This window comes from Garra rufa, chromosome 2 (assembly GCF_049309525.1).
Source record: "Garra rufa chromosome 2, GarRuf1.0, whole genome shotgun sequence".
Taxonomy (NCBI): domain Eukaryota; kingdom Metazoa; phylum Chordata; class Actinopteri; order Cypriniformes; family Cyprinidae; genus Garra; species Garra rufa.
The window spans coordinates 25,522,397-25,535,452 of NC_133362.1; the positions used below are offsets into that span (position 1 = coordinate 25,522,397).

A 13,056-nucleotide genomic window follows, 5' to 3' on the forward strand; every position below is an offset into this window, starting at 1 on the left:
TTGTTGTTACTTCGATTATTTCTATTTATGGTTATTTCTATTATTTCTAAACATGCTAATACTACTTATACCATTATTATTATTCAGATTGTCATTTTTGCTTATTTTCATTTATTATCATTGCTGTTTTGTTGTTGGTATGGTTTTTCTGTTGTTTTTTCTGTGTCTACCATGTTGTATGTTTTTGCACTCCTAATATAAAAAAAAAGAAAAAGAAAAAAAATGAATATTAAAAAACACTTGGAAAATTAGTTGTTAATATATTGCCAAGGATATTAAAACAGTAGCTAGTAATTAAACAATTAAATATACTTTAGCCAGTGTATTACAAATTTAATTATTAATATCGCTACTATAGGACAACGGTTCGGAAAAAGGTTGGAGGGATGAAAAGCATAACTTGAATGACTCTGCTGACATCCTGTGGTTATATTTTGCAGGTGCATTTTTTGACAATTTTGCTTTTAGTGGTTTCTTCTGATTAGATTTACATGTAGTGTGGGCTAGGCACTGACTATCAGGCTTATATAAAGAGCTATAAAACAAACACTAATTTATTTTGTTTTGCATCAAAATAAAACGACAAGTTTCTCATGCAATCGTACGCCCTGTGTGTCCTCGAGTGGCTTTTAGTTTGAGGACCTTTATTTTGACACGGAAGCGCAAGGCGGGTTGTACATGGTCATGGAGTATGTTGATATAATGCTACAACATGAATATCATGCTCCAACCTGGATTAATTGAACTGTTGGGGTCTGCAGCACCAAAAATTCTTACAGAAAAGATACCGGTAACTGAAAGTAGAGAATCCGAGTGGCATGGTTTACAACAAAAAGAAAGAGGGGATGAAAATGTTTCACCTTTTGGCTTCAGACCTCAACGACTTCGATATGCTGTGGAAGATGAATATTTTGAGGTATGTAGTCGACTGGATAGACAGAAAAGTTTATTACATTTGAAAAAAGTGACTTCCCTCTGCTAATATAACAACAATTGCTTGTTTATCTCTCAATGTGTTACTTAAGAGTGACGAATTTAGTGGAAATTACATGACTGTGAAAACATGATGATGGGATATTTACCAGTATACCGATTTCTTAATGTGTAATTCAACAGGATGGCGACATACACAGGCACATGTACCTACAGGACGTCGTGACCGCTACTGCGGATGATGAACATCCTCCAACGTGAGTAATGGCGTTTCACCATAACTATTGCTTTGTAATTTATTAATGAATTAACAAATTATTCATGATCTTAAAATAAATTGGTAGATTCAGTTGGGATCAGTATTCATCTTATGTGTTAAAGCTTCATTAAGTATTATGTCTATTAAGAATATGAGTCCAGGTCTTTATAAAATGTTGTAGTATATTTATTATGGTCAACTAGATGTTTCTTTGTAGCTGTCATTATGTAACTTGACAGATTACTAGTGTAGATTTTAGTATTATTATTGAGTAATGTCACCTTAAATGATGAGGTCAAGTTGCTTGGAAATCTCCACCATTAGCCACTTGGTTGAGTGGTGAAACATTTTGATCAACATCCTCTTGACTTGATACCAACGTGCTACTAATATCTCAACCCTCTTTTTAGTATATCTGAGTTCAGGTGCCACATTGCAGGATGCAGGCAGTTATTTGACACATTGGAGGGGTATGAACACCACTACAATTCATTACATCGAAATGTGTGTTCTAACTGCAAACGCTCATTTCCGTCAAACCGACTGCTGGAGATACACATCTTGGAGTGGCATGACTCTCTCTTCCAGGTCATGGCGGAAAAACAATGCATGGTAATATCATTTGTAACATCAGATGTTATAGGAGTGTTGTGAGTGATGTATGAACTTAGTGTGGTCACTTCAAGTGATATATGCATACTAAATTTAGTTTGAGTGTCACTGCAGGCAGTTTTCCATGCTGTATAAACCATTGGACAATACAACAAAAACAGTTTTTCGTAGTGCATACACATACTTTTGGTTCTTTTATATTACTCTCTCACTGGAAATACTACATAAAATATGACCCTAGACAGCAAAACCAGTCATAAGGGTCCTTTTTTTTTAGATTTATACAGTGTCTACATCATATACATCATCTGAAAGCTTTTCATTGATGCATGGTTTGTTAGGAAAGGACAGTATTTAGCTAAGATACAACTATTTGACAATGTGGAATCTGAGGGTGCCAAAAAATCAAAATATTGAGAAAAATTGCCTTTAAAAGTGTCCAAATTAAGTTCTTAGCAATGCATATTACTAATCAAAAATTAAGTTTTGATATATTTATAGTAGGAAATTTACAAAATATCTTCATGGAACATGATCTTTACTTATTATCCTAATGATTTTTGGCGTAAAAGAAAAATCGATAGTTTTGAACTATACAGTGTATTTTTGCTTATTGCTACAAATATACCCATGCTACTTAAGACTGGTTTTGTGGTTCAGGGTCACAAAAACTACAATAAAATACTACATTTAATAGCTGATATTCATAACTATCCGTTTGCACAAAAGAGTATAGAATAAACCAAATGAGATCAAACTGATTTTTGTTGCAAAATGCTGCCACCTACTGATTTCAACAGCAAGTTGTGTTAAATGCAATGCGTGGCTCAGTGGCTTGAAACACTGGCACTGAAGGCACAGAAACACCAGTTGTGAAGACGAATATATGAATACAGTTTCTCATACACTCAAATATTTTTTTCAGCTTAGCCAAATTTTATAAAAAATAATTTTTGCCGATTGTGACTTGCTAATATTGATTTTCAGTATGAGTGCTTGGTTGAAGGATGTGGACTGAAATTCAAAACAAGCAAAGAGAGGAAAGATCATCTTATCAGAACACATAGCTATCCAGCAGACTTCAGATTTGACAAAGCAAAGAAGAGCGGAAGGTTTGATATTAATACTAATGTAAATTAGATTGAAATTCAATCCAGTCATTTCAATATTTTACCTAAACAGCCTCATATAATTACTTTATTGGCTTTTACAACTTTAGAATTTGTTTAAATCATAATCTCATGCAAATCAACAGAATGCGAGAGAAAAAAAAACAACAGCAGAAGGATGCACATATGGAAGTTGCTGAAACACCAACTATTCAACAAGAAAGCGAGTCGATGGACTTCTCCTTGACCCCAGAGCCAGAAAGCGTGAAGACTGTAGAAACAGAACCAATGCAGACAGCTAATCTAAAACCAAGATACTCATACAAGTGGGTGGATTCGTGGTCATGGATTCATATAAATGCTTGATTATGTTTCATCACCCTGTGAACTCTTTGTGATCAGAACTATTTGTGTTGATTATTATCTTTCCTCCAGAGTTCCATCATCCATTTGTTTCGGTCAAGGATCAGTCAGAGGCTTCAGAGGAAGGAGGAAGAAGTAGGCCGAAGCTTTTTTTTCTCAATGCAATCAATTTACCATGTTAGCTTGGTATAGCAGTTGTTTGTCCAGAGCAGTATTTTTGTAATAAAATTTGTGAAATCTCTAAAAAGATGTGTTGTCTTTTTATGGGGTTAAGAGGTTGAGATTAATTAAGTTTATAAGTCAAATGTCAAGGAAAATATCTGAAAGTTTTTCTTTTTAAATATGTATTATCTATTTTAATGTTTTCAGCGAATGACACAAAGATCTCGCTAGATGTTTCTGACACAAATGCATGCGTGTAATGGTGGCGTGTGAAACTCACGCAAAACTAATAAAAACTTAAGACGCATTGTAACTAATGTGTTCTCCAGTGGGTTTCACGGGAATTTGGATTTTGTAACACTATAAATAGCGTGAAGGTTATTTGAAGAGCTCCTATTTGGAATGTACTTCAGGATCCTTAGTTTTTAATTTTGGTCGTTAGTGTTTAACGTAACGTCTCATTTTTAATTTAAATAAAGTTTTAATTGCTTGTTATTTAAATATTTTTATTTCTTTGTATTTTATATTTATAATTTGTAGCATATTCGTGTCTGTTGGAAATTGTTATCGTTGTTCATTTAGCGCTAATTATTAGTCGGTATCTGAAACAATTTAATTTTATGGAACAAAGCGAGTTGCGTAGCGCACCGTTTAGACTTTTTATTTAGGTTTATGTATGAGATAAACAGAAAAAAGTCTTCAGGAGGATTACTGAATTAAAAGTTTGTTTTCAAATTTATAAATAATGACATTGTACACATCAGTCTCTGTGAGATTTATTTTTTAATGCAAAAGATTATTTTTCTAATTTGTATATACATATAAAATATACAATAATTTACAGAAGATAAATGTAAACACAGTGTATAAATATCAGCAATCCTATTTGTAATTTATTCAAAAAGGGGAATGCAAAATCTGTAATATATACGTGTATTTACAATAATAAAAATCTAGACATTAATCTTACAACCTAGCAAACTAGCATACATGTAGTCTACTGAAGGGATTATGGCTAAACAGGCGAAAAAAAATCAATAAACACAGGCCAAAAATCGGGCATGTAAAATCTTTTGGGAGGAAAAGTTTAGTAAAATTATGGTATAATAGACGATGCTGGTTGTCTCTGCATATAGATCCTCTTCAATAAAGACCAACAGAATAACAAGCCACGTATTTCAACCTAAAACCGGGTAGCCTGTCAAATTAATGAAAAACAAAAAAGGTCGTAGAGGTATAGCGAACCTATTGGCAGTGTACATCTTCTCAAATCTGGGTACAATCTTTGTAATATGCTACAAAATATTTGGTTTGCGTGAAAATACACGTATTCACGTATTTAATAAGGCTCACATTGACTATCCATCTAGGCTCGAATTTGGCAGCCTATAGTCAAGTAATGGAAAGAAGCAATAGTTGAACTGAAATCAGTTTTTTATTTTTACTGTATGATTCTGCTGTCAGTCGCAACGAGCTCTTTGAGTGAGAAAACCTTAGTAATAATTCTGGTGATTTCTTTAATCTAAGAGCTTTGTTGGAACTGGCGCAGACCATGTACATACATTTCAGAGCACACTAGGTGTTTTCTCGCGCATCAACAAGTGATGCTGATCTAGACACTTGCCAAATCGGCTGTGCCCTCAGTAGAAATAATCTCTTGGAAATTATTTTCTCTGAGATTAGGAAAATTAGCCACATGGCGTTATCTGTATAGGCCTACTTATACAAGGTAAAGTATTCAGTATTCAGGGACGATTCATTGCACTTTTAAAGCCAATTTGAGGACTCTCACTTTTGGAATAAACTGTAGATCACAAGAATAATTTCTTCTAAATTGGTGTAGAGTTCTTTAAACAAAAACATATTTGCTAATATTTCACTCGTCTTCTGACTGGAACCGTAAGACGGTGAATTGAAGGACGTGCTCACTTGGTTAAGACAAATAATACATTCCGTAGGTCACCGGCCCTCCGAAAAGTCCTGGGACTGGTAACGCAGGTCTAGGAAAGGAACTGGACGGTCCGTAGAGGGGTGGAGAACCAACGTGTGTTCCGAGTGGGAACGGAAAGGCGAACGCAGGTAATAATGGCTTGGTTGCAAGTTTCAGTTTCTCTAGTTCGGCCTCTTGTAGTCTCTTTGCCTTCGCTCGCCTGTTTTGAAACCAGATTTTGACTTGAGTCTCTGTGAGGTTAAGTGAATTGGAAAATTCCGCTCTCTCTGCGATAGAAAGATACTGTTTTTGACGAAATTTTCTCTCCAAAGCGAGCAGCTGCGAGGTGGTGAAAGGGGTCCGCGGTTTTCGGTTGTTCTTATGCTTTCTGAGGGTGCACGGAGGAGGACTTGAGTGCCCTGCGAACAACAAAACATTGAACAGATTAATTTGATTGATTATATTACGTTACATTAATGTAGTAATTATATTACATTGCCCTGTTACTTTTTCTCCCAAAGCTAAGCGTTTATTTTCACCAGAATGCCGAGCAAATGCACTATATGCGTAATCAGGTTCACGTTCTTCAAATGTCTACATGCAGATATGAAAATATAGCCTGTTTTTAATTTAAATTGATTCACTAAACTGTCTTAATTAAACTGGAATGCGTATTTGCAACTTTTGCAGACTTTTCTTTGCAGATGTAGCTGGTCACTTACTCTACTCTTGGATGAAATCAGGCTCTTCCTCTACACATCACATTCTTCTCATTTATATAAAAATCTAATTTCAAATCTAAATGATCTTGATTAAATGTACTACACATTTTACACATACATTATTAGTGAGTTTTTCTATAGCCTATGTAAAGCATGCATGTTTATAATTGTCATGTGTCATCATGCCACATTATTGACAGGTTTCCCTGCTGAGCCATCACTCACTTGGCGGAGAAGTGTACGAGGGTGTCTGAAACCAGCCGGACTGTCCCTTGTCATTTAGTTCTTCCATATCTCCTCTCTTGCAGTCAGATAGGTTAGAGACGCTCTCCGCTGGGATCTTTCTATCTGCGTAAAGAGCCATGGGCGACAGCCTGAGCCGCTCATCTCCACCGGATGTCGGAGATATAATACCAGATTCAGATGACGTGTATAAAGTCCGTGTGCTCGTTCTGTCTGATATTAAAGATTCCACACTGAACGGAAGACTCAGCGCCTTGCCTTTACATCCTTTGACAGTCGCCTTATCGTTGGTTTGAGCCTCCTCTTTGTCCGCGCTTTTGCGTTCCTGTAGTTTTCCTTCTGGGGAGAGTGGCCCTTGAAAAGAATTCATCATGAATGATAAAGGGGCCATACAATAAGAATATGTGTGTCGTCCTGAATTTTACTCGTCCACCACCAGTGCCTTTCCCTTGTGCCGTCGCGCGTTTGCGACGCTTGCCTCACTCTCCTAGCAGAGCGCACTCGCAGCTATAAACTTCCAAAAGTTCGCTTTTTTCCCTGCCGCCCTCCAATCGGCTTGACATTTCACCCACATGACTTTCCGCGTGCTCGTCCTGATTGGTCAAACCAGTTTCTTTGAGACGTCACAATGATTTTGAAAGAAATGTTGCATGGTTAATCATACTTGTCTTGCAGAGGTGGTTTATTGATTGCTCTGGGGGCTCCAGTCTTGGAGGCAAGGAGCCATTTGAGAAGTTTTGTTGCAATTAACCAGAGGGGATGTCTGTATAGCGGGCCTCCGTACTCATTAACTGAACGCTTATTGAAAACATACAGCGAAACAAACCACTTCCTTGGCCTCTTCGTCCACGATTTCTGGGAGTTTTCTTTATAAAAACGCTGTATAGTGGAGATAGCGGAAAACGTTTTTATAAGGCACTTGGGATAGACTTTTATTGAATGTGTACCTAAACTTTTTTTTTCAAGATAAAGTGTTTAAAGTTGCTTTTTAATTTTTTAATTCTAAATTGCATAGTCTGTTTTACCTAAAAAAGAGAAAAGAACTCTGTGTTCAATGGAAAAAACCGGCTCAACATTTTTTTCCATAAAACTGTGACGGGACAAAATGATGTGACTGAATTGAGGATGATTTTGTCACGCTGCATTACAACAATTTAAAGCTTGTCTTGGCCCTTTAAGACTGCAGAAAGCCTCTATTGAGGCGCAACTGGCAACCCCTCACCGTAAGTCAAAGCATTTCATAACGCAGACAAGCCCTGTTTTGGAAGGCGCCAGTCTCGGCAAGATCAAAAAGGAAGCTACCTCAGGGAGAATATGCAACAGTTAACTCCACTTAACCAATTGTCCTCGAAGAGTTTAATGTCAAGGCAATAGCCAGAGGGCAATCAGTTCCCACAGACAGCGCGCACCACTCAGTTAACTGTTGCCTCGCTACATGTCTGTTTTTAGAAGGTTTGGACTTGATCATTTTTTTTTTATTATCGGAGGCTGTTTACTTTGCAGATTTCTGTGAAAATATAAAAGGGGGAATAAGGCAGTAGGCCATCATCCCAGTGACGTTTCTACCCTACTTTTAAAACGGATTTAGGTTTTTGTGCCAACAAGGTAAATTAACTAAAATTAACAAGCGATGTAAGTATAATACGTTTTTATTTAATACTTAAGCAATTGTTTAGCACTTAGTTTTAAAACCGTTCTATAAAAACAGCCTACGTTTAGGTTTTTAAATTTGGTTTTATGACCATAGAGACCTCCTTACGGATTATGACATTCGTTTCATCAGTTTCAAAACTTGGTAGAATTTAAAATTTGCCATGACCTAAAAATGGCTAGTAGCTGAAAACAGTTAGAAGCTTACTATTTTTGTTTTCACCTCGACAGTTGACCCGCTACATTAGGTCAGCTGTTATTAGCCAGATGTGTAATTCAGGAATCCATTTTGAACCATATGATTCATCGGTCAAAACTGCGGTTTGGCAGTGATACTGACTCAAACCAGTAATACAGGCTCATGTTTGATATTTTAAAATTAACAGTTGCTAGTGCAGTCTATTAAATATTACATTGTTTAGTAATATTTGTTAAAGAGTTTGGTAATAATTAAGCCTAATGCCTTCTATCTGTTAATAGCGTGTTGTTGCGGACTTCCTACTTTATAGACATGTCTTTGGATCCAACAACACCGGTGAGAAAAAAAAGTGGAGCGATTTTTCTGCTGATCCACAGTGCCTGCTCTCGGTAAGGCGGTATTTCAGCGAAATCCTTGGTGAATGTAATTGCTAGGCCCATGTAACCTCCTCCCATGAGAATACCACTCCAAGTGTTCTTCAAAACCAGTGCACATATTGAAACATTTACTAAGGAAGTGGTTCTCTGATTTATTACAAAGCAAAATACTGTAAGTAGTGTAGTGTGTCTATGTGCTACTCATTACCCCAAAATGGCAGAAGCTGACAGGGTTAAGATGTGAAAGAGCCCAAACAACTTTTATATTTATATAAACATATGTGGGACCTTTAAGACTAGTTATTCGCCCTGTACTGACATATAACAGTCTAGTGATATGCAGAATTATTAGTTAAAGAGCACATATTTAGCTTATTATCTAGGTTATGTGGCATTAATGTGAGATTTATTTGCTTTTTAATATTACTGTTGTACAAATGTGACTGTGTGATTTTGAAATTCATCTTTTCACACTGAGGACAACTGAAGGACTCATATGCAGCTTTTATAAAAGTTTAAATGGTCACTGATGCTCCAGAAGGAAAAACAATGCATTAAGAGCCAGGAAAGTAAACTTTTGAACAGAATGAAGATGTACATTTTTCTTATTTTGGCAAAATCTCATTTTTTGTCATTTAATACTGCCCTTCAGGAGCTACAGAAGCTACTTGCATGTTTACCAGAAGACAAAATAAGTTCAAACTACCCTGATCTTCAATTCAAAATGCATTGTGTTTCTTTCTGAAGTATCAGTGAGCATTTGGGCCTTCTCTAATAGTTGCATATGAGTCCCTCAGTTGTCTCCAGTGTGAAAAGATGCATCTCAAAATCATACAGTCATTGTTGGAAAGGGTTCAAATACACAAAAATGCTGAGAAACCATGAAGAATTTTTCTGGAAAAACAGAAAACTGTTCAGGACTTACAAGGGACACATGAACAAATATCACTAAAAAAAAAAAAAAAAAAAACCCCATAAAAAACAGCTGTGGATCATTCAGGTAACAACACAGTAAGAAATCAAGTATATATACATTTTGAATGGGGTAATTTTTATAAATTCAACAATTATTTTATCTTGTGAACAATATGTAAATGCCTTTTATGTTAAATATCTTAGTCAGATCAGTACTAAATAAAAACTAACATGCATTTTGTATGATCCCTCTTATTTTGGTAAAATAATTAACATTTTGCAGATTCTGCAAGGTGTATGTAAACTTAGCTGTGTATATGTATATGTGTATATATATATATATATATATATATATATATATATATATATATATATATATATATATATATATATGTATATATGTATATGTGTGTGTGTGTGTGTGTGTGTGAACACATAAAAGATGAATATATGATTTTCCTGGTTCTGCCAGGATTTAAGCCAGACTTAAGTTACTGTGCAGTGTGCCACAATGTCCTCATTATTTGTTAACAAACCAAGCTTTTCATATTCTTAGAGCCAATGTCAAAGTTGATATGTTAAAAGACCACATTAAGATTTCTATCTGTGGACATCGCTGTTGCGTTTTGCTCCCATATAGCTATTAAGTAATTTCCTTTGCCGTCATCTCAGGACATTATTTCATCTCTGGGGAATTCAATGTCATGCGTAACTTTCCTCCAGTCTCCCTCGACTCTCAACCTTTTTTATTGAATAATTAATTTTTCCTGTTACTCTTCTTGAGGTTAGTATAATTACTTGAAATGTAAACACACAATGTTATTCTTTGGGAATCCCTCATGACTTGACTATTGCTCTGCCAATGGAACAATTGCTCTTAAGCAGTACAATACTGTTTATGTTAGTCCTCTGTGCATGAGTTCAAAGTTTTGCAAAGATCTGATTCTTGATGGAATGTTTGTCTATGTCCAAGGGGGGTTACATAGATTTCTCATGCATCCTTAGCTTTGATTCTCTTGTTTAAAAAAATAAAGCCAAGCAGAATCGTATGCTGATTGCTGAGAGACTTTTGCGGTTGGAAAATGCATCTTTTCAAAGGGAAAATAGTTGGGAAAAGTTGTGTCAGTTTTAGAGTGATACTTTTCTGTTTGCTCCTAGTTCACTGGACGTAAGCAAACGTAAGTGTTCGAAACAGAAAAACTTGCATAGTTAAATAAATATTACAGGTTTACATAACACCAAGTCAAGTCTTTTTAATGCCAATTTAGACTAATGTTTCAGAATCGTGCCAGTATCTCGTATGATGCAATTGTATTCGTACACAAATGTGTGATGCATAGTTGAAGTTCTAGTTAAATTGGCATCGTCTTGGCCCCACTGACATTAATAGCTCAAGACGTTTCATACCCTCTCCAGCCGCGCTGACATGCTGTATGTCGAGCCAATCACAGATGTGTGGTTACGCCGTAGTACAGAGGCAATCCCCTCCTCACACACACACACACACACACACACATGGCCTTTATGGAGTTTAAGGTCACAGACCTATCTCATCTGTGTGGTTTTACAGCTCTATTTTGTGATCTCATCCTAGCATGTTAGTGTCTTTCTGATCTGTGCCTCATTTCTCTTCGGACCATGAAAACCTTTGAGAAAGCAATACTTCTAAGCATATAAAATCTCAGACTGTCATCTTCACAGATTTCCATCTTCATAACCGAGTCTATGCGTTTCTGTAGTCTCCGCTAAAATGGACCATCTACAAACATTAAATCTTGCGGCATATCCGTACAGATTGTATTGGCATCATGTTATGATAATCATAGGCTTTTAGACGATCAAAGAAAATCCTTGCAGAGGTTTCAAGGGCGCAAGTAACCATTTTAAATGAGATCAGTGTTTTCGAATACTCTGAGGCACAGAACTTGAACTTTTGGCTTCAAGGTTTTTGTTTTTTTAATCAGATCTTGTTCAGTGGATAATACTTTGGCTTGTCAAGATCAATTTACATACGCACATTACAGTAGTCCAATTTCGAGCGTTTTCATTTACGTATCAAGCGGTGTCTTAGTGGGGTGCAGTCTCTCCATGGTTGTCCTTAAATTTGGCTGCTTTTCAGGCCTTTGTGCATATTAGGTTCTCGCCCAAGATTTAAGTTTTGATAATTATTGTTTCATTTTTCCATTCCCTATGTCCATATCATTTAGTGGTAGGAGGTTATTGCTTGCAAATGATTTGAGCTTGTCAAATCAACATAATTATGCAGGAAAATATTCCGAATAGTATATATCTATCCTATAATCGTCCACATTTTTATACATATACCTTTATGAAAAAAAATCCCCCTTGAAGTATAATCTCACTATGTTTGGCTTTAGGCTTCCAAAGTGGTGCCCTGTTTCAGAGATTTCCGTCTTTGACTCCAGAAGACATTTCTGTCACAGCGTGGAGGCAAGTAAACTATGTCAGAAGTCATTATAGACCTTGAAAGCAGATCAGTCCTTCAAGGTCGCCATGGAGTAGGATGGACATTTTCACAGTGTGACTGAAAGTTGGCTGATCCAGTGCAAAGACTCAAACCCAAGCGAGTATATTATAGAGCAATTGTGCTAATTGTACCTCTTTAAAAATGTAGTCTGCATGTGTTTAAGTAACTCTTGTTGTGTTGCTAGGGTGATCACAACAATGGGAATCAACTTTTGTAGCCCATCCATTTGCTTAAATGCTAAAGAACACTTTGAAAAGTCAACCTAAGATGAAGTTGTTGCCACGAGGGACATCGTGTCCATTAACTGACCGCTCGCATAAAAATCCAGCAAGTGGCATCAAGCTCCAACAGGATTACATCTGAGCATTGTTCCCGGGTTTTATAGAGACAATTGGAACCTTAAACCCTTGTCAGAGGCACAATGGGACGCAGTTATAGCCCTTTGTGAAATGGTGGCCAAGATGAAGTGTTGATGTGACAGAAGTAGGCAGAGCGCAACGGCTGTATCCCACTGAGGGAAAATTAAAACTATCATTTACATCTCACAATCATGACTTTGCCAAGTCTGGGGAGAATTACCTCTTGGATAATGATTATTGCTGTATCAGTGACAGCAAACAAGAGCAGCAATTGAATCCCAGGCCTCCAAAAAGTGTTATGGAAATGTTAACAAAACCTATATCGTGCTACACTGAGGTCTCTGGTTTCATTATTATTATTTTTCTATTCACTAAAATATCCTAAAGTATTTCTAGTCACTAACGTCATCTGTGGATGGTGGTAACTTGTTTAAACAGAATAAAGCTTGTTGTTGCTTAAGATAAGTGGTTTAGAAAAAAGCCTGAGTTGAGTTATTTCTAGTATTTCCTCACTTTCTGACCAGCGTTCTCTTGCCATCTTTTTGAACTAGAACCCAATGGGTTGTTGCGAGTGAAACTGGCGGAGGTCAGGCCTCATAAATGCTTAACTACCCCGAAAGGGAAACTGCTTTGGCAAGTTGGGCTTGTGTTTATGTCCATGCGCATAGGGTTTCCTTAAGATTTTTTACTTTGCCCAGAGGGGGCACTTAAAACAGAGGCCTCGGGTGACACGGA

The 13,056-nt window shown here is 36.6% G+C and overlaps 2 protein-coding genes across 2 annotated transcripts; one reads left to right on the forward strand and one right to left on the reverse strand.

Moving 5' to 3' along the window:
• Positions 1-673: 673 nt before the first annotated feature.
• On the forward strand, positions 674-4,099 carry znf511 (zinc finger protein 511). Its single transcript, XM_073833948.1, has 6 exons — positions 674-916; positions 1,117-1,190; positions 1,603-1,804; positions 2,792-2,916; positions 3,060-3,239; positions 3,349-4,099. Exons 1-6 carry the CDS (start codon positions 713-715, stop codon positions 3,413-3,415), a joined length of 852 nt encoding a protein of 283 aa, XP_073690049.1. The 5' UTR covers positions 674-712; the 3' UTR covers positions 3,416-4,099.
• Positions 4,100-4,198: 99 nt separating this feature from the next.
• Positions 4,199-6,816, reverse strand: msx3 (muscle segment homeobox 3). Its single transcript, XM_073833949.1, has 2 exons — positions 6,316-6,816; positions 4,199-5,787 (listed from the first exon to the last, which is right to left on the reverse strand). The coding sequence occupies exons 1-2, from the start codon at positions 6,722-6,724 to the stop codon at positions 5,372-5,374; spliced, it is 825 nt and encodes a 274-aa protein (XP_073690050.1). The 5' UTR covers positions 6,725-6,816; the 3' UTR covers positions 4,199-5,371.
• Between the last annotated feature and the right edge of the window lie 6,240 nt (positions 6,817-13,056).